The 20,062-nt window shown below is 41.1% G+C and overlaps 2 protein-coding genes across 3 annotated transcripts; one reads left to right on the plus strand and one right to left on the minus strand.

Annotated features, from left to right (window-relative positions):
* Positions 1 to 3,614: 3,614 nt before the first annotated feature.
* On the minus strand, positions 3,615 to 10,746 carry LOC141808023 (immunoglobulin superfamily member 3-like). 2 transcript variants are annotated; one of them, XM_074694312.1, is made up of 10 exons: positions 10,645 to 10,746; positions 10,275 to 10,447; positions 8,303 to 8,671; positions 7,792 to 8,208; positions 7,280 to 7,672; positions 6,835 to 7,191; positions 5,893 to 6,246; positions 5,425 to 5,808; positions 4,692 to 5,084; positions 3,615 to 4,608 (listed from the first exon to the last, which is right to left on the minus strand). In XM_074694312.1, exons 2-10 carry the CDS (start codon positions 10,342 to 10,344, stop codon positions 4,403 to 4,405), a joined length of 2,943 nt encoding a protein of 980 aa, XP_074550413.1. In that variant the 5' UTR covers positions 10,345 to 10,447; positions 10,645 to 10,746; the 3' UTR covers positions 3,615 to 4,402. The 2 variants fall into 2 exon arrangements, with proteins under 2 accessions (XP_074550413.1, XP_074550415.1); XM_074694314.1 differs by lacking the exon at positions 10,645 to 10,746 and having other exon boundaries at positions 10,275 to 10,506.
* Positions 10,747 to 13,777: 3,031 nt separating this feature from the next.
* On the plus strand, positions 13,778 to 19,935 carry klhl6 (kelch-like family member 6). Its single transcript, XM_074694822.1, has 7 exons — positions 13,778 to 14,111; positions 14,193 to 14,358; positions 15,911 to 16,360; positions 16,462 to 16,699; positions 17,091 to 17,293; positions 17,827 to 18,040; positions 19,057 to 19,935. The coding sequence occupies exons 1-7, from the start codon at positions 13,855 to 13,857 to the stop codon at positions 19,353 to 19,355; spliced, it is 1,827 nt and encodes a 608-aa protein (XP_074550923.1). The 5' UTR covers positions 13,778 to 13,854; the 3' UTR covers positions 19,356 to 19,935.
* Positions 19,936 to 20,062: the final 127 nt, after the last annotated feature.

A 20,062-nucleotide genomic window follows, 5' to 3' on the forward strand; every position in this document is an offset into this window, starting at 1 on the left:
CTGTCAGGCCTGGGTTTTCTTCTTGTGAGAAATGGGAGCATCAAAGGCGAGACAGGGTCGTGTGGGAGCAGAGGGGAGCTGAGGTTATAAGCAGAGGGATTCAGCGAGCTGAGGTGGAGGGGGCAGAAAGTGTTTCAGAGAAGACTTGCAGATTTCAGGAGAGCGACGCAACTCTTGCAGAATGTGGTTTGAGTGTCTGTCTCCCCTCATGTTGCTCCCACCTCTGCTCAGGCACTTTATCTTTCTGTTCAGGGGGAACTACCAGTCCTGCTCTGGTTGATATGTTTTTTTTTTTAGTTTGTTTATGTTTTTGTAAGAGAGAAAATAAATGGTGTTATCACGAAAGAGCTTTTATGCACCAACAGAGCAACAAAGTTTCTGTGCTTTGGATAATCTCACGGGGTGCAAAGCTGACCACAATGACTTGTTGACACGTTACATTTCCCCTCACTGTGCCAAATCTCTCTCAAATTAGCTTCTGAAAACTTCAACATGCTGCTATTCTAGGAGATAGAAAGATTACCAAGTCGACATAGGTGGCAATCACTTTCATGATCATTAGCAACTTCAAACGTTCTAACTCTTTGATGCACAAGAGGAAAAGTTAGAGGATCAAGTTTAATTGTTTGGTGGCAACATGGGATGTTAAGGGTATTATCCATAGATTGTGTTATATACGGACATAGTCTCTGTGACATCATCCATTCATTTCTGATGTAGAGTTTTGAAGCCTATTGTTGTCAGAGGCTGTTGATTCAAGTTCTAATTAGACAAAGAGGCTGGGCCTTTTCAAGTCAGCCATGCACCACACAGGCAAAACTCGTGCACTGAATAATTTCCCAATTAACAAGTTATAAAAACACATTCAGGATGTGCAGATAGAGAAATGAGATACTTTCATTTTTCATACAGGCGTGTTAAGATTTTGTTTGCTTTTGCAGTGAGCTTTTAAGCTTTTTTTAGCATTGTTGTGATGATGGGAGGTTCAGCTCTTTTTCAGGGAGCCGGTTCTTTTGGCACGGCTCCCAAAGAAGAGATGCTTCTCTCAGCTCCCAAACAGTTTCTAAATCAGTTTATATGTTGCCTCATTTTTTAGCCTGACCTTGGAAATATGAATGATATGTGTATTGATTAACTCTTTTGAATTTAGTGATTTTATGAGAAGCCTTATTTTGTGCAAATGTTAAGGTACAAAAGCAGGTGTTCTTCCAATTGTTTAATATTCTAATCAAACTTTTCTTTAAAAAAAAAACACTGCAGGCAAACCAATAGAACACAACCAGAACCACACTTGGAATACAAACAGGAAAAATGTCCTAAGTTTAGGTTGCCATCCAAAAAATCAGATGCCCAAGCTTTGATGAGCTTGTTTGTTTCTTGTCTCAGTAAGTACCCACCCTGTGTTTTTATTTCAGAAGAGCTGCCCAACTCTCACTCAGTGAGCATCAGCTCTTCTGCTTCACTACAAAGCATTGGCTCTAAGAGCTGCATCTTTTACGCATGACACACCTCTGCATTGGTGTGCACCTGCGTTTCTGCAACCATTCTCAGAAGTAAAGAACTATACTTTCAGACCAGGGGGTTGCTTCTTGGTATTACCACCATACGAGGAAACTGTGCAGGAAGACTTTTTTTCTTTTTCTTTTTTTTAAGTCCCCAAAAAGTTGCACCTTTGAAGGACTCAAACCTTTGCAGCTTCATGCCAAACTAAATTGAATGAAATTTTCAATATGAGTGTTTATAGGTTTGATCTCATTCAGTGTTTATGTTCCTGCAGTGCAGCATATTACAAAACCACGATGGCCTGCTTCCTGTAAATGTAGCCCTTCATGGCATCAAGCTGATGCAAGATCAGATATGAATGAAGAGAAAACCAGGCCAACTTAAACAGCAACATCAAATCAAACTGAGTATCAAAAGGCCGTGTATAGCTGTAGATTTGGAAACTAGAGGATTACAGATGAGGTCTCATGTATCCCACTTCACGCCTCATGCTCTGTATCCAGTGTCAAAACAAGAGCTGATGATATGCTGTTTAACAGGCTGATGTTCACACTTTATAAAAGCACAAAGCATGACGAGAAGCACGGCTTCTCCTGGTTACATTTAGTCCTTGCTGCACTGATTTGACACAAGCATTGATTTGCCTCCTAAATTCAATGTTTCTTTGTTTGCTCTGACAGGCATTGCCATGGAAACACAAGGGAGTGGAACTACAGTAAAGTTAAGAGGGAGGCTGTGAGAGGGAGCCGGTCCACCAGACTGTGAAGGGCTGGTATAATTCAAGACAAAAGACAGTGCTACATCATCTCCCCCTGGGGCTAAAAAAGTACAGCCTTTCTTAAAGTTGCTGAGTGTATTTGTAGTTTTTGACATCTTTGTGAAAACCTTGTATCAGTTTTTACCTTATCTTGTACATAATATCAGACAAGAGCCTCTAACTGTACTGGAGAGGATCTCCGGTATTCGGGCATATTTCCTCAAAAGTGACAGTAAGAAATGGTTTCTATTCTTGTCTCTCACACAGATGGGGTGTTAAACATTGATAGGGCTGATGCAGGCAGAAAGAAAGAGGGAGGGAGGCACTACACTCCTCTTCTCTTCAGGTTTGATTTGATTGCTCCTCAGCATCCAGCTTCGTTGAGGGGGAACATCTGTTAAAAAGTCGCAACTGCATTATGACAGAGATTCAGAATCTTACATAGGATTATGTTCATACATATTGTGGAAGCAGAATCTTGGGTGGGGTTTCATTTAGGGTATTTCTTTATCAGTAAAAATATCCAGTGTGCTGCACTGATCTACACTGTACAATGAAGATGAGCTTCCTAAGGTTGTGGCGTCCTCTCTAAAAATTATAGAAAATAATTGAGTCTCATCATCCATTATTTAATTCAAAAGCCGGTGTGCTGTAGCAAACGCAAAAGCAGCAGGAATGTTTTAGTGTCATATCAAATATAGACTGAATCTGCACAAACACATTCAGTACAAACAAGATCCTTAAAACTTTTAGCAAGACAAGTAAGGAAGAACATAAGACCACACAAAACATGGTAACCTGTAGTATGTCCTGCATAGTGATTGTGAATGTTCTGTTTGATCTGTTTTGTAGTACGCTTCCTGATTTTTGGTTTAAGAAAGCAGAAGTCACAGTGTTAACAAAAGCACTTCTGTAGCGCCACCTTATGGTTGAAAAAAAGCCGATGCATGGTTTGTATCTGTATCATAAAGAGCAGGGGCTCAAAGTTTTCCTCTTGAGTCAGCATTTCTGAAAGGCTTCATAACTCTGTGTTGGGAACATCTGGATGACGTCACGCAGACTACACCGTAAATTATACTCTCTGTGGTTTATATGTGCTGCTGTTCGCTGTCAGAAACTTTGACTGTGCTGCTGCTGCAGAATACTATTGAAAAAGAGATCTTTAATCCAAGTTTTGGAGCAGAGTGTTAAATGTTAGCATATAGTACTGTGGTTCTAACTCTTCACACTCTTCACAGTAGGTGACAGCGATGCGCCCAACTGACCAAACTGAGTGCCACCCACCATTAACAGAAGATGATAGAGACATTGGTATGATTATGTTGTTGTTTAATTTCAAATCAAATGTGCTGGAGTACAGACAAAGCCGAAAAAAGCCTGGGACTGAACAAACACAAACACTCGTTAGGACGGAAGTTAATTCTGTAACATCACATCAAATCAAACATCTTAGAGCCCACAAAGAGTTTGTGTGCATACACATTAAGTAAGCTCTACATTAACCTCTTTGTGAGTCACATTGAAAAGTCAGCAGTTTACAGACCATACAGTCATGCAGTGCTTGAGCAGAACCCACAGAGCACTTCCTGGTTAGAGTCATCTCTATGGTCCTCGCAAGAAGTTTCAAGTTTCACCGCATGTTGTGCTCAGCGGCTCCCTGCAATGTGAGGCTTTGACTTCACCCATCAAACACAAGCTTCCGGCTCTGTTCCTACACTGAAAATAATATGTCACTCAGTGTGCATTGCTTTAAAGGTGCATTCAAGTACAAAGTTGATCTGCCACCAGGCTCGACTGTCCATCGCAGGCAGCGGGAAGGCAGTGGTTATGCAAAGGAGTCTAGCTGTAAAATGAAAAGTGCGTGTTTAATTTTTAGGCTTTAATGAATTTCATTAATTCATAACGGCTAGATTATTCCCTTAGCTGCTCTGAAAGTTAAAACATTAAAACTTTTTTTGAGGGAATGTTATCAACAGACTAATTTAAACAAGACTGATTGGACTCGGAGCAAAAAATGAATAAAAAATATTTACAGTGGAACTATTTGAATTATAAAACATCCTCTCATATAATGCTCTGCAAATAAAAAGGCCAATGAATGCATTTTCTCATTATCTCCTCTCCTCCTCTGCTCTGTGAAGCTCAGAACTCTGCACTGGGTTTGCTGTCCAGGGGATGTTGCTCTGTCCACAGAGACTGGCCGGACTTTTTTCCTCCAGGGACTTCTCCCCTGCAGATCTTCAGCACAAGCAGGAGTAAAACCAAAAGGGTGCATATGTTGCAAGCTACAAGAATCCCTATCCAGATCCATGGACCGTTTCCTGGATCAGAGAGGGCCCCTCGATTTCCTGCAAAGAAGACGACCCATTATCGTTAAGTTTTAGGATATGTTCCAGAAATAATTTCTGCAGAAACCTCATTATATTCTTACCATCATCATGAACGTAAACAGTCAAATCCCCAGATTTCTCTGTTGCAATCTTTCTCCAGCCATGAGACAGAGATTGAATCCACTCCTGTACCTCACAGAAATACATGCCAGTATCCTCTCGACTTGGATTCAACACTGTGAGGCTGAACTGGTTTGGTAAAGGGCGGCCAAACCGTACCTGATCCCCTTTTTTGAACCTGTCTTCTAGGGTGGAGTTGCGGTAAGCTGTGAAAACAGGGTGTTGGACATTTTCTGTCTTGTTCCACCAAAACCACGTGACCTGGAACTCAGATTTCCGTGTTGACTGTTTGGTGATATTACAGGGGAGGGTGAAGTTTTCAGATCTGCTCACATTCAGCTCCCCATCCTTCTTCAAAACAGATAGCTTTGGCTCTGTGAAAAAGAACAGTTTAACAAGGTAACCATTAAAAAAGCAGAGACACAGGAAATCCAAAAATATATCAATACCATGAGAGGAAAACGTGACAGCTCCAGTGGAGAAGTGGTTAGCTTGCTAAGTTCAGTTATCATGTGGCTTAGAGGCACAAACCAAGTATCTGTCTGCTGACAAACACACAAACATCATAAGATGTCGGTAACATGAAGGATTACTTGTAACATGTTTCAGAAGTATGTATGCATGTTTCCCATGCATCACTTAAGACTTACAACCAGGTTTGTAGCATCAAAATAAGGGTTATTTACAGGACTTTCCTGAAATGGACAACCTTACCTGGATCAATCACTGACACGTTTGTTGTCTTGGAAACCGGTGAGTGTGAATTCCATTCACCATGAGAATCTTGCAGCCACTCCTCCACGGTGCAGGAGTACAGGCCGCTGTCTGTGATCCACGCCTGCCGAATACTCAACTCAAACCTCGGGCCTGAAGTGCGCCTCACACTGAATCTCTGCTGTTCTATACCAGGTCCAAACGTAACTTTGGCCTCCTGATCAGATCTCATGATAACCTTCGTCTGAGCGCCTTGTTGAAGCTCCCAGGCGACTGCGTAGCGAGACGATTCAGAGGTTTCAGAGATGACTGAGCAATGTAATTCTATGTCATCGTTGATGTGTTTTGTCACAGCTGGGGGTGAGGTCAGACGGAGTTTGCTCACTAGGAGGAAGAAGAAAGTGCAGAAGAAGTTAGTCACTGTTTCAGTATCAGGAAGACAAATTCACCTCTAAATGTGAGCAGTACCTGGATCTTCCACCTGCACAGCCAGCCAAATCGATGAATACCTCTTGTTTGTGCTGTAGGAAACACTACACTGGTATTTCCCTTTTTGCCGCTGAGTTGCGCCGTTGATGAGAAGATAGTAAATGTACTCCTTTGTGGTCTTCTGTACTCTGAGCTGGTATCGGTCCTGGTCTCCAGACCAGCTGATGACACCATCTGCGTACACCGTCAGGATGCTATCTGTAGTATCACGCTGAAGGCTCCACGTCACCGTTACTGGTCCCTGAGCGTTACTCACCCGGCACAAAAGTTCCACATTTTGTCCCACGGTCACATAGCTTTCACGACTTTGAAGGTTCGCATAGACAGGCGACTCTACAAGAGAAAAAGTTGATGATCAAAGAAAGAAGTAAAAAAAAAGATAAGAAGTGTTTTTTAAAGTACTTCCTCTTGTTTTAGTTTTTCTCACACTTGCAGTATCAAACATGAAATCTCAAAATCATTTCCTTCTTTTAAAAATGCCACGTTTAATGTGCATCACTACTCAATTTGGTGTAATGAGTCAAAGCTCAATACTTGTTTCTGGTTGGTTGAGCCCAATAACAATGGTAGCAGAAAACAAAATACTGTACTCTGGGCTTAAAGCCACAGTGAGGAGCTAGTGTCTCATCTCTTTGCTGATGTGAACAGGAAAGGACATTCCTGTTACAAAAATTCAACCCTTTTGTCTTCACAGCTGAACTTGACTCATTTCTGTGTAAACCATAAAGACACTTCCTGTCTACTTGCAGCAAGTTTCTGTAGCAATACCACAAGTCATGCATCTAAATCTTCAGCTGTCAGTGACGGGGATAAAAACTCCTCACAGTGTCTTGAACTTTTTGAAGCGTTCATGAACACATGCTCACAGACTGCCCAACATCTTGTTGAGTGCATGTTCAGACAGATAGACGCATTTCTTACCGGCCACTTGTACATTGGTGGAGTGTGACTGACTGTTCTTCTTCTGTTCATTTTCCCACTCAGACACAGCACACTGATAGACGCCCGAATCAGAAGGTGTGACTTCCTCCAGCTCGAGTGTGAAGGTGTCTCTTGCTGGACGTGTTGCTTTGATCTTACGGCTTTCAAATTCTGCTCCTCTTACCACGACGCCCTCCTGACTCAGACTGATGACCATGGTGGATGATGCGCCTGTCGATACACGTTGCCACTGGACAGAAAGCTGTCCCTTGTAGCCGTGCACTATACATGTCAGCTTTAGCACGCCATTTTCAGTCACAACTGTTTCATTCTGCATTTCCAGCCAGAGCCTGCTCTCTGTGAAGACATAAGACACAGACAGATGGTATGAGTGTAATAATAGACACAGAAGAGTGGAATTTGGTGGTTTATTTTACTGACTGACCAGTGGCCAAGATGCTGATACTCTCAGGAGCCGAGTCCTGAGCGGTTCCCTGCACAAAAACACCATCTTGGCCTCTTTTCTGAGGCCATGCTCTGCATGAATACTCTCCTTGGTCCTCTATACTGACAGGCTGTAGTATGAGATGGAAGTCTTTGTCGCTAACACGGGCCACCCTGAGCTCTTCTTTCCGTACGTTGTACTTGTACCCCACTGACAGAACCCCTGTCGGGCCGATACGGGCCACCTCGTCTCCTCCCTTCAACCAGGCCACAGAAAAGAACTCTGAGTTCTGTGTGTTCACGCTGCAGGAGACTGACAGCTTCTGCCCGACCTGCAGAGATGTAGACTGTGCAGAGACTCCCACGACCAGAGAAGATGTGTCTGGCACCACCTCTGAAAAAAATAGCACAGTGAAACCACAGTCACATCCTGCGACGAAGCCACAAAGGATAGGCAGAAAAGAACGTGTAATGCTGTGTCCACATCAAAACATGCATGAAATGTGCTCTAACCTCTCGCTTTGACCTGCAGGGCAGTTGCCTCTGAGTCCTTCTGTGTGATGGAGTACCAGGAGTGGTCAGGATCCTGGATCCACTCCTGAGCACGGCAGAAGACACTTCCTCTGTCTGACAGCTGCAGCTGAGACATTTTCAGCTCGTATGTAGCCTCTCCTATTTTATTCAAACTTATGAGTCCAGCTTGGTAACGCCCCTCAAAGTCGGGACCAGGGCTCAGGGTGAAATATTTGTCCAGGGAAATGATTGTCTCAGGGCTATTCTCCCCTTCCCTATGGAGAAACCAGGTGAGAGACAAGTGGGTGTGCTGGACGGTGTTCTTGGAGGCTTGGCACGTCCAAGTGAAAGCATCACCCTCATAATAGCTCAGAGAGGTGGAGGCAGGCGTTGAAACACTCAGGGAGTTGTCAATCACTGCAGAAGACACCAGAAATAGAAAAGATGCATGAAAACCAAAAGCTTTGCAGTTATTCTGAAAAAGATCTGAAGTTAAATGGTGATTGATTACCTTTCACTGATGTTGTGGCGCTGTAGGCTCCATCAAAAGTACTGTACGGGTTGATGACGCTACACTCATACTCTCCTTCATCGCTTTTCTCCAGGCTCATTATGTTAAACAGGACTGACTGTGGAGACTTACGTGTCAGAGTGATCTCATTCTTTGTCACACGGCTCTGATACACGGAATAGGCAAACCATTGATCTTCAGAGCTTATGATGTTCGCGACTCTTGTACTCCCGGGTTTCTTAAAGCGGTACTCAAAGTGTTTATCTGTGCTACCGCTGAATCCACTCGCCGCACAGGGGAGGATAAGCGGGGTACCCACCACACGGTACAGAGGCCCAGTCGGTGCTTCAGTATTCACTCTGGCCTCTCCTGAGCACAGAATGTCAAATTTTAACCAAAGAAACTGCATTTTCCTTACAATAAGCAATACATTGAAATGCTGAAGCTGAAGAAGTAGTGAAACAAAACTTAAAATGTGAAATGGAAAAAAGAAGAAGCAGAAGAAATAAAGAAGTAAAACTATTATTATATGAGTACACGTAAAAGTACTTGTGTGTGTGTGTGTGTGTGTGTGTGTGTGTGTGTGTGTGTGTGGGGGGGATTTGTGGAGCAAGCAAAGTAATTAAAAGGATAAGTTATTGCTGACTAAGTTACTGAAGTACTGGTGGTAGTATCAGCATGTGAGTGCATGTAAAAGGTCTGGGATGTGTGGGGAAAAAAGAGCAGCCAGCCAAAAAACGTATGAACGAAGAAAAAGAAGAAGTGTGACAAAGTGTGAGAACAATATGTTGAAATTCTAAATCAGCATTTCAACATAACTAGAACAGCAGAGCCAGCTTTGGTTTAATGAACATGTTGAACTTTGAGGTCAAAGATATGTTTCTGTAACTTTGGTGCTCTATAGCAGTGGTTCCCAACCTTTTTTCCCAGGGGCCCTCCTCCCCTATTTGTGTGTCACTCTGTCTCTACATCGTCGCACGTTCTCAACTGTCCTTCTTCTGCGCTCTGTAGCGCACAAGTTCAGCTCCGAAGCACGCACACACATAGAAGAACACACTTCATGTAGCATAAACCGAGACGGGGAAAAATAAGCTGAAACCTACACAAGAAAACGCAGAAAAAACATCTCCGAGTGAAACGACTACAGATGAGCCTGTCCTTACCCTACCATGGTCACAAAGTTTCAGAGATTGCAGAGGCGTGCTCACTGAAAACCACCATTTTTGAATTGTGGACAAAAATGTTTTCCTGAATGGGTTTACAGAGACTTTTGTTTATCTCATTAGTTATATTATTACTTTTTTTCTATTCAACATGTGCAAACACAATTTTGACAGGCTCATAGCCTCAGATCAGTCAAAGTCCTGCGCACCTCCTGAGCTCTCTGGCGCCCCACAAGGGGTGCGCAGACCCCAGGTTGGGAACCACTGCTCTAAAGCAAAGCTTTGTATTCTTCAAATTGGTTGTCAAAAAGAGAGAGGATTAAGACTTCAGAGTACAAAGTTAAACTCGTTAAAAGTAAAGATGAGGTAAAGTGTCTCTAAATAAAGGAAAGAGACTGTAAAGGGGAAAATATCGATTTTGTTCAGAAGAAAAGAGGCAATTATGCTGCCTTTACGATTTCATGAAAAATGATTTGCTGGTAATTTTGTTCCCTGCCTGTATTAAACTGTCAAAGAGGAAGATAATTCTGTAAGTGAAGAATCAATTAAGATTACAAGAGCTTATAAACAAGCCCTTTCCATTTTTATTTTTAGATTAATCTGTAACACAGACTCACAATAGATCTTTTTCAACCTTAAAATGCATTCAGCATCACTTATGTTCTCCTTTCTTTGAAATTACCTGCCGTTTTGACAAAAAGGCACAGCCACTCTTTTTTTCTCATAAAATGAATACCTTCACTTGCATTACTTAGCATGACTGTCCTCCTGAATCCAATCCATCTGCAGCAATTCAGCGTACCACTTACCACAGTGCAGGAACAGTCCGAGACAAAAGAGTAAATTGGTCCTCCACAGGGACTGCACGGAGCCCCTCATCCTGAACCTGCTTCAGAAATAACAGTGTTCACACGCGAGAGCAGATGTGACCATACGAACTCACAGTCAGCTTTTATTCGCCAGACAGAAGTGACAGTGTTTCCTGTGCATACAATAAGAGGAAGTCTGAAATGTTTCCTGCATAACACACTCATTACAAACACATAATACATAACACATAAGAAATAACAACAGTACTCACAGCACCTAAAATGTAAATATTGAAAAAGTGCAATTTTATATGAGAATTACAGAAATTACAGATACTTAAAAAAAAGAGGAATAAAAAGTATAGCTTACCTTAAAAAGTGTAAAGTGAGCTCATGATGCAGTCTGCAATGGTCACGTGATGATTGTATCAGCAGCTTTAAAGCGCAACACCTAGGTATGACTAAAAGCGTGTTACATTTCCTATTTCTAAGTTTCCTGAAGTTCAATCTAAAATTAAATTTGTGTAACTTTCAGTTCCCAGAGTTGAGTGAGACACTGTAACATTTACAAGGAGGAGCCTAATATTGATTTAAACAGCTTCAGTCTGAATTTGACCCATTTCAGCAAACTGATATCAGAGAAGTCTGGGCTCATTTATAGCACAAGCTCATTTCTAAGGCAACATGGTGCAATAGAGCCACCTAGTGGATAAAAGGAGAACACGTGTGCGTGCTGTAGCTGTGATTTACACATTAATCTTTTATTGACTGAGCAGAAGCTGCAGGAGTGTGAAGTTTCTGTTCACGGGAAAGAGACAACCAACAAACAGCTTGGAAATCTCTCTCTTATGTTAGGACACAGGCAGGTCAAATTTTATCTTTACCTTTCATCTTTTTTCTTTCTTTCTTTCTTTTTTTTTTTTTTTTTTTTTTTATTTCCGAAGATCAAAAGATAAGATGAGAAGAGATAAGACTTTATTTATCCCTGAGGGGAAATTAACGTTCCAGGAGCACAGAGACAAGAAGAGAGGTGGCAAAACAAAGAGTGAACTTTGGAGATAAATAAACACGCTGCAGAATAAACACTGCCGGCCAGCTATAGCAGTAAAATGAGCACTGCTTTATATCAGACAGTAAACCAGCAGAAACATTCAAATGAAAGGTGTCTCATGTATTCAAGATATATAATAGGTGTGAACTTTTTAAACACATTGAAAAGTAAAGACAATCGAATATAATGAGGTTAAATAAGGAGGAACTTTGTTGTTGGATTGTAAACAGTAGCTTTGGTATAATACGGCACAAACTATTAGGGATGCACAATATTATCGGCACAATAACGGTATCGGCTGATAAAAGCTTAAAAACACGTTTATCGGTATTGGCAGGTATGAAAATTTCTGCCGATAGGCACAGCCGATAAGGTGCTATTCAGTTAGGATTGTTATTATTTTCCATCTGAAAAATAAGATTATTTTTCTGTATTTCAATACTGAATGTCTTGAGTTTGAAAAAATAATACGTTTTTTATTTATGGTTAAATCAAATGTTTTTTGTCTTGTTTTATGTGTGTTTCTTAAACAAATAAGACCATCACAATAAGAGTAACATATAAATTCCAGTAAAGGATAGACTTAGCTTTTTTTACAATGAAAAAAACAAACTTGCGATATCGGTATCGGCCAAAAGGGGTTTAGATATATCGGCATTTCGGATATAGGCAAAAATCCAATATCGTGCATCCCTACAAACTATTACTGAGAGTTAAAGAAGTTTAAGGCAGGAGGTATCGCCTTGTTGGAGTTGCAAGTGACTTAAACAACAAACTGCAATGTGTACGGCTACATGATACAGAATCAGAGTTAAAGAATGTTATCTGTGGAGTACCCCAAGGATTGGTCATTGGTCCTGTTTACTTTTTTTCTTGATATCAATGATACTTAAAGGGATAGTTCAGTTTTTTTGAAGTGGGGTGGTATGAGCTCTATGTGACCACTAAGGACATTAGATACAGTAGAAAGTTGTCTCCTCTCCCTCAGTAAGACACAAACTGTAATCGATGGTGATGAGGAAATAGGCGCTAACAGGGAAAGACCGTACCAGATTCAAAGGCTATTTTCTCTGCCTACAAGAACTAAAATCAAAAAGTAATACTACAGTTTAAGAGTACCCTACATAAAATATTATTTAAGTGCATAAAGTCTTCGGAAATATAAACATTTATCCGGACCTAACTAACTGGTCATGTATCCTTCCACGCAGCACTAGTGCGCTCCGTCCCCCCTCCTCCTTTCAGCTGTAGGGAATGTAAACAAGCTATGCTTCGGGCGCCGGTTGTAGCCTCGTGTAAGTTTGATCAAGTATCGTAATTGGACGTTTCCTCTGTATTCCTTTCAGTTGCCATCTGTAGCAACTCTGTGTGCTCCGGTTCATACAGGTATCCTTTTGGTTCCAAAGTGAATGGAACTTCGTTGTCGCTGTCATAGTCACTCATTTTGAATTTCCTACGCTGCCTCACAATCTTTAGAGTACAAACAAAAGAATTACGATACTTGATAAAACTTACACGAGGCCACAACCGGCGCCCGAAGCACCTCAATAGCAGCAGCTTTGTGGCTATACTAAACAGCAAATTGTCGACCCATTGTCAAACCCATTTGATTCCACTGGCAAAAATAGTTACCACACTTTTTTTTAACTTATGGAATCTCTTCTAGTGTTGGTATCTAATTAAAGGTTTAAAATGAAAGTACAGAAAAATATTAATAAAATTATTCAAAAAATAAATTCTACTAATAATGATGATTATGATGATGATGATAATAATAATTATTTTTATTATTGTTATTATTATTATAATGCATTTCATTCCTTAGACCTCCCGAGTACATAATATTTATGTTTTTTTATCATATTATTATAAAAATAATACTAATAGTAATTATTATTAGTAGTAGTATTTGTATTATTATTATTATTATTATTATTATTATTATTAAAAGTAAAAAAAACATAAATATTACTTCCTGGGAGGTCTAAGGAATGAAATGCATGCACTTATTTTGCAGGGAAAAATTTAAGATTAAACAAGTTTATAATAAGAAAACAAATGAAATTGCTGTAATTCCTGTGATGACTGAATGAAACACTGCTTCCCATTAAGATGCCAAAGTGAGAGTGATGAAAGAAATTTGAGAAAGATGTTATTAAAGATTTACAATTGCATTTATCACGTAAATAATACTTAAAACTGATCTTGATAAAATGTAGAGTATTATATGAAGTTTTCTCATTCTTGCATAAGAGACTTGTGGTTGCTCTGAAAGCGGAAAAAATAAGACCTTCAGGGGAATTAACGCTGCAGAAGAAGAGGAAGTGTCTAGAAACTCGCATTGCTTCATACGCATGTTCCTCTCAACAGAAATAGGAAGTATGAAGAGAGCAGAAAAAAAAACAAATCCACATCTCAAAGCAACAGAACTGTTGTGAGCGTAAACCACAGGGAGCCTCACAGTGCTGCAGGTGCGCCCAAAGTAGCTGCACGCTGTTATTCTCAAGAAGTATCTGAGGGGAGTAAAAGATGAGCGACTCACTGGAGAGGACTACAGACTGTCCCCTGCCACTTCTTGGAGACAGCTCCAGCCCAGACCAGGAGAGAGACAACCAGACGGGCCCGGAGGAGTTACGATGGGAGGATGGTGGTCTCCCTATGGAGCTGCAGAGAGGGTTGGAGACCCTGAGAGTGAACAGAGAGCTCACTGATGTGGTTCTGTGTGTTCAGGGACGAGACTTCCCGTGTCATAGAGCCATACTGGCTGCAGCCAGTCAGTACTTCAGGTAACACAGAGATTATCAGAGTACTTTCCCTTAAATGATCTATTTTACAAACTGTGACTAACTGGATCCTTCTCTGTGAAGGGCCATGTTCTGCAGCGGCCTGAGGGAGAGCCACGAGAAGAGCGTGGAGATAAAGGGACTGGACAGTGGGACAATGAAGACTCTCCTTGAATATACCTACACCAGAAGAATTCTCCTGACACACTCAAATGTCCAGAAAATACTTGAAGCTGCCAGCCAATTTCAGGTAAAGGCTTTGAAACAAGAGATTAAGAGGACAAGATTACTTAGTACATTGTAATCTGGTCCAAAAAAGAGTTTAAATCTACAAACAGAAAAAGAAAACAATGTTCATAGTTCAGATCAGACTTTTTTTTTGTCAGGATTTTGTTGAACTTCTCTTTTTACACGTTAAGTGTGACCACACTGACAATCTCGTGATTATGTGCTGGACGTAAAAAAGACAAATCATGAGAATTGGAATCGATATGTCCAAGTCTGATCGCAAAAGCTTGCCGTACGAGATCTTTACGAGATATTCTTGGCATTTTAACTTTTTGTCATTTGGTACAATAGTTTTATTAAAGATTTGGTCCAAAGCTGCTGTGTCACAGAATTCAAAGCAAAACCTTGGTAATTTACAGAACAGCATTGATTTATTCAAATACAGACAGACATGTCACAGCGGTACTTTTCTAAGTCATCCGTCACGCTGCCGGTCGCTCTGCTCTTTTCACTGCAGACCGTTTTTTCCCGTGCGGTGGAACAAACATGTCACTGTGTGAGAAATGAGTCGTTTGAAAAGGGAAGTGAAAGTTGGCCAGTTGTTTACACTTAGGATCAGTTTTCCATAAGGCTTAAATTAACCACACAGCTGTCCTGCACAACAGAGGCGGCAGGTGTTTGTGTTGTTAGACTTCAAGTCTGGCGACAAACAGTTTGAGGTTTTGATTTGGTTAATTCAAGAAAGTAAAAGTTGTGTTGTTTGTGGAACTTCTTCAACTCTTTGAGAGCTGTGACTCAGCTCAGGGTGTGCAAGTACGATGACTTTCTTCATGAAGTACAAGTACTACAGTCAACTAACTGCAAACTGACTCATAAAGTATAAACAGACAGTGACAGAATGAATTTAGTCAGTTGATGCTGACAACCTGGGTTTAAAACTCATACAGGTCATGGGAACTGTTTCAGTTGCAAAGAAATGTTGAGAAAAACAAAAAGAGAAAAACAGCTTTGCGTCGGATGTAAAATGCTGCCCAGGTTAAAAGAAGAGTTGAGAGGACAATTTAGTGTGCTGACTGTTTCGACCTTCGCACAGCCTTTAGTCATGCACTGTTAATAATTTTTAGTAGGTGGGTACTTCAAATATACCCCAGAGAGTGTATTTTGGAGTGTTTGGCACATCTTAAATGCATCAGGAAAGGGAACACCAACATCTGCTCAGGAAAAGAAAATCAAGTTAATGAGCAGATGTGCTCTCTTGAATTATATTCAGTCTTTTCTCCTTTAAAACTACAATTGAGTTCTGGGAGAAAAAAAACACAACAGAATATTGTTCTGCTGTTTTTAGCCAAAAATGAAAAAAAAATCTTACAAGATGTTTGCTAAAATTTGACATTTTGACCGATGAAAAAATGAGCCATGTTGTGGTTCATCATGTTATTTGACATTATTTTAACCACAGCTCAGATGTCTCAACTAGTTTTATCAGCTCATCAGTGACAAACAAGAAAAACCCTGTCAGTGAACAGAGGAGTGCTAGAGAGGCGTGTTTTATCTGCTGACCTTGTCTCTTGTAGTTCCTGCGTGTGGTGGATGCCTGCTCCAGCTTCCTGAGCAAGTCCCTGCACCTGGAGAGCTGCATCGGGATCCTGAATCTTGCTGAAAGCCACGCACTGCCAGCCCTGCAGAGCACAGCCCAGGACTACATAACCTCTCAGTTCTCCCAGGTGGTCCAGCAGCCGGACTTCCTGGAGCTGCCCGCGGACTCTCTGGAGAACGTCCTGCAGAGGGACGACCTGGATGTGAAGTGTGAGGAGTGCGTTTTCGAGGCCCTGATGCGCTGGATGAGAGCCCGGCAGGATGAACGCTCACCTTTACTAGCCAGGCTGCTGCAACACGTACGACTTCCTCTGCTGGAGCCAGCTTACTTTGTGGAAAAGGTGGAGTCGGATGAACTGGTTCGAGGATGTAGTGAAGTCTTTCATTTGTTGCAGGAGACCCGTACTTATCATCTGTGTGGCAGAGAGGTCAGTAAAGGAAACAGACAATCAATAATTCACCACACATGTCTGCTTTCTTTGTTGTTTTACAGTCTTATGTTTGTTGTATGTTCATTAATTATTCACAGGTTGTCTCTGAACGCACAAAACCCCGAGTACGACACTACCTATCAGAGGTATTTCTAATAATTGGAGGCTGCACCAAAGACGAGCGCTTCATTGCCACGGTCACCTGTCTGGACCCTCTCAGGCGCAGCAGACTGGAGGTGGCCCGGCTGCCTTTCACAGAAATGGAGGATGAATCCCACAACAAAAAATGGGTGGAGTTTGCTTGCATCACTTTTCGCAATGAAGTGTACATATCAGGTGAGAGAAGGTTAATATTTTTTTAAACTTAAATGCACATTGTAGTGGTAGTAAGGGTGTTTCTGAGTTTCTTTTAACGTGAATGAATGTTTCTGAATCCAGTGAATCAACTGTTGGCTTCAGCTCAATAAAACAGGGAGGACCTGAAAGTCTATGCAGAGTCGGTTTCTGGGGTTTTGGGTGTTTCCCAACTCAGGAACTGACACCAACCCTTCAGCTTCATTATTGTTTTAACTGTTTAACAAACTGATGTAAAATACAAAGTGAAAGTTAAGACTGGGCCACGGGAATTTAAGACACAAAGCACAGATTTAATCGTAATTAAATATTTACTGATGTGTTTTCGTTCATAGATGAAAGCTGTGTCATTTGAGCTTTTCTATCATTCCAGGAGGTAAAGAAACACCGCATGATGTTTGGAAATACAACGGCGCCCTTGACAAGTGGATCCAGGTCGAGCCCCTGACAACAGGCCGCTGGAGGCACAAAATGGCCGTTCACGGAGGGAAGCTGTACACGCTGGGTGGATTTGACGGAGTGAGCAGACTCTCTAGCGTGGAGGCCTACGATCCGTTTCACAACCGCTGGACACAGGTGAACTCACAGGCTTTCGATATGAGAGGGAGGGACTTTACACTCAAAGTTGAGACCATATGAGTCTTCCAGCTCAACGGTTCAGTTTTAGGATTGAGACGTTTTCAACATTCTTACCCCAGTATTATAAATCACAGACGCTACCGCTGTTCTCCCCGCGAGAGCTGTCAGACTGAGTGTAACCGAACCGTCCAACATCTTATGATGGACTGAGCCGCTGAAAAAAATTCTAAAAATAAGTTTCCGAAAAAGCCTGAAAGAATTATGTAAATTGAAATTAGCACTAGTCACCTCAGCATCACAGTCATGAGTCACAGTGTGTAAGAGCACAGATTTCTGAGAAATCTAAACTAAGAACGATAGACGGTTAACTGGGTACCCACTTCGATGCTAAGCGGGCGTCAAAAAATGTTTAAGTTTCTTTAAACTTGCTCACTTAACAGCGGGAAAATATAACTGGATAAAAAAAAGTTCAATGACTTTAAATCCACAGTTCATATTTAACTTACCTCTCATGTCGGCCCTTCTTGCAGGTGACGCCTCTTGCAGTTGGCGTTAGCTCCTTTGCCGCAGCTAGCTTCGACAGATGGATTTACGTGATCGGTGGGGGGCCTAATGGAAGGCTGGCAACAGATCAGGTCCAGTGTTGGGAACCGGGGACAGACAGCTGGGAACTGCGGACACCTATTCCAGTTGAAACCAAATGCACTAATGCTGTCACGTTCAAGGACAGCATCTATATAGTCGGTAAGAGAGCAACTACATACTTCAGCATGTAGTTATTAACATTTAAGTCATGAATGTTTGCTTTTTTTAATCACGTAGTTATATTTGACTACTTCATACTTTCTTTTGAAGGATATATTTTCAGTGGCCAACAAGGGCAGATAATCTGTCTAATCCAGTAATGAACAAGAATTTGTGCCCCCCTGCAGTTGTCATAATGCCCCCCTGTTTAATCTTTTCTGACACCTACTCTGCCGCAGATTATCTGCAAGGGCCTCAACAATCTAAATTAACAGGAACATGCTGCAAATGCAGAAACAATATTCATTCAAATGTCACAAACAAATGCTGCAGTTGAAACCAATACAAAGGAAAACATCTGCTGCAAAAAGCTGAAACCACATCAAATGTGCTGCAAATACACAAACAATGCAAAGTTAAAGCATAAAAAATAGACTGAAGAAGACAAACTGCAGATCTTGACCTTCTAATGCCTATTTAGGCCCTGAGTGAAACTTTATTTAGCTTATAGCTTTATCATTGGCTCTATACTCTTATGACAGGTATGAAGAAAGCAACATTCTAACTGGAAGGAAGTCAGGCAGTTCTCTCCCCATTTTCAGAGAACTGCTGTCCGTGGACTTGCATCAACTTGTTGCAGCATTTTTTCTCTGTTCAGTCTATTTTGGACTTTTGCATGTTCTTTTTTGTTTCTGCATTTGCAGCACACTTCTGTGAAAATAGATACTTTGGAAGTGTTGCAGATTGTCTGCCCTTACAAGGTTGTTGTTTAACTTTAGTAAAAAGAGCTTGGTCAGTTTTCCTCCAACATTGTAAATGTGTAGCTTTTGGTGAATTTGCAAGGGTTGAATAAATGTGTATCCTTTATTTTCATCAAACATTGAAGCTTTTTTCTTAAATCAGAAAATTATTACAAAGTCAAAGAGCTCTAAAATCTGGCACATTGTATAAAACTAGGTACATGGAAATGTTTGTTAATTTGTATCTGTGATAAAATGTTGTCTCTCTGCCTCCAGGTGGTGCCATGAATGCCATGTACTGCTACTCACCCCTGTCAGACTCCTGGTCCCTCGTGACCCGTCTGGGGGAGAGGGCAAGCTGTGCCATCGCTGCCTGTAACAATAAACTCTTCATCACTGGAGGACGGGACAACAAAAACCAAGTCATCTCGACAGTTATGTGCTGGGATGTTGACAGAGGGGTGCTGACAGAGGAGTGTGTTTTACCGATGGGAGTGTCGCACCATGGAAGTGTGACACTGATGAAGTCCTACACACACATCCACAGAGTGACTCCTGCTGCAGAGTGCCAGTGACAAAAGACTCGGAAGAGCTCTGCTACCAGAGGAAAGACTGCAAAAAGAATTTGGATGAAAGTCATAAACAAAACAAAAACTGTGCATATTAGTGTGTGATCTGTTGTGATTTTGTGTTGCCACATGAATTCGTTTTAACCTTAAATTGTACAATTTTACACTGTTTAAACTTAATACATAACCCTACTGATTAATAACACATATAAAAGACACTAACAACCACTTTATAACAGTAAAACCTATTAACCTTTCTTTCACATTAAAAATTAAGATTGCAACACTGCTATCTAGTGGTGAAAACAGTTTCAACCAAAAGAATCAACCTTCTTCAGAGCAACCCCAAAACAGTAAAGAAATTATATTTGTCTATTTCAGAGAAAAACTTAATTTTTTTCCCTCAAAGTGTTATAAAACTCCTGTCACACTGACATTCCAACAACAGCTCCCACATCCATCTTTAAAAAAATATGGCATTGTACTTCTGCTTGAGGAAAAATTATAAGGAAAAAATGTTAAAAGGCCATCTTTGAAATTAAATGTTTTACTTCCTCTGCATTCCTGGAAATTTAACTGAGAACTAATGTGATTATTTTCACCTAACACTGACGAAACATGCAGGCTTTTTTTTTTTTTTTAATTAATTTTCTAAGGCTTAGAGTTTCGGTCTTATTGTGAAAGGATAAGAAGACACCGGAAATTCTCAGGTG

Source organism: Halichoeres trimaculatus, unplaced genomic scaffold (genome assembly GCF_033239565.1).
Source record: "Halichoeres trimaculatus isolate MK-OKI-2021-1 unplaced genomic scaffold, fHalTri1.1 fHalTri1_scaffold_19, whole genome shotgun sequence".
NCBI lineage: Eukaryota > Metazoa > Chordata > Actinopteri > Labriformes > Labridae > Halichoeres > Halichoeres trimaculatus.

What these genes read in the sequence shown, in the direction of transcription:
- klhl6 (XM_074694822.1), top strand. Translation starts at nt 13,855, where the DNA reads ATGAGCGACTCACTGGAGAGGACTACAGACTGTCCCCTGCCACTTCTT. An exon ending in TTCACAACCGCTGGACACAG is followed by an intron (nt 17,294 to 17,826) that starts GTGAACTCACAG and finishes CCCTTCTTGCAG; the next exon opens with GTGACGCCTCTTGCAGTTGG. An exon ending in GGACAGCATCTATATAGTCG is followed by an intron (nt 18,041 to 19,056) that starts GTAAGAGAGCAA and finishes CTCTGCCTCCAG; the next exon opens with GTGGTGCCATGAATGCCATG.
- LOC141808023 (XM_074694312.1), bottom strand. Translation starts at nt 10,344, where the DNA reads ATGAGGGGCTCCGTGCAGTCCCTGTGGAGGACCAATTTACTCTTTTGT. An exon ending in TGTGCAGGTGGAAGATCCAG is followed by an intron (nt 5,809 to 5,892) that starts GTACTGCTCACA and finishes TCTTCCTCCTAG; the next exon opens with TGAGCAAACTCCGTCTGACC. An exon ending in TGTTTACGTTCATGATGATG is followed by an intron (nt 4,609 to 4,691) that starts GTAAGAATATAA and finishes TCTTCTTTGCAG; the next exon opens with GAAATCGAGGGGCCCTCTCT.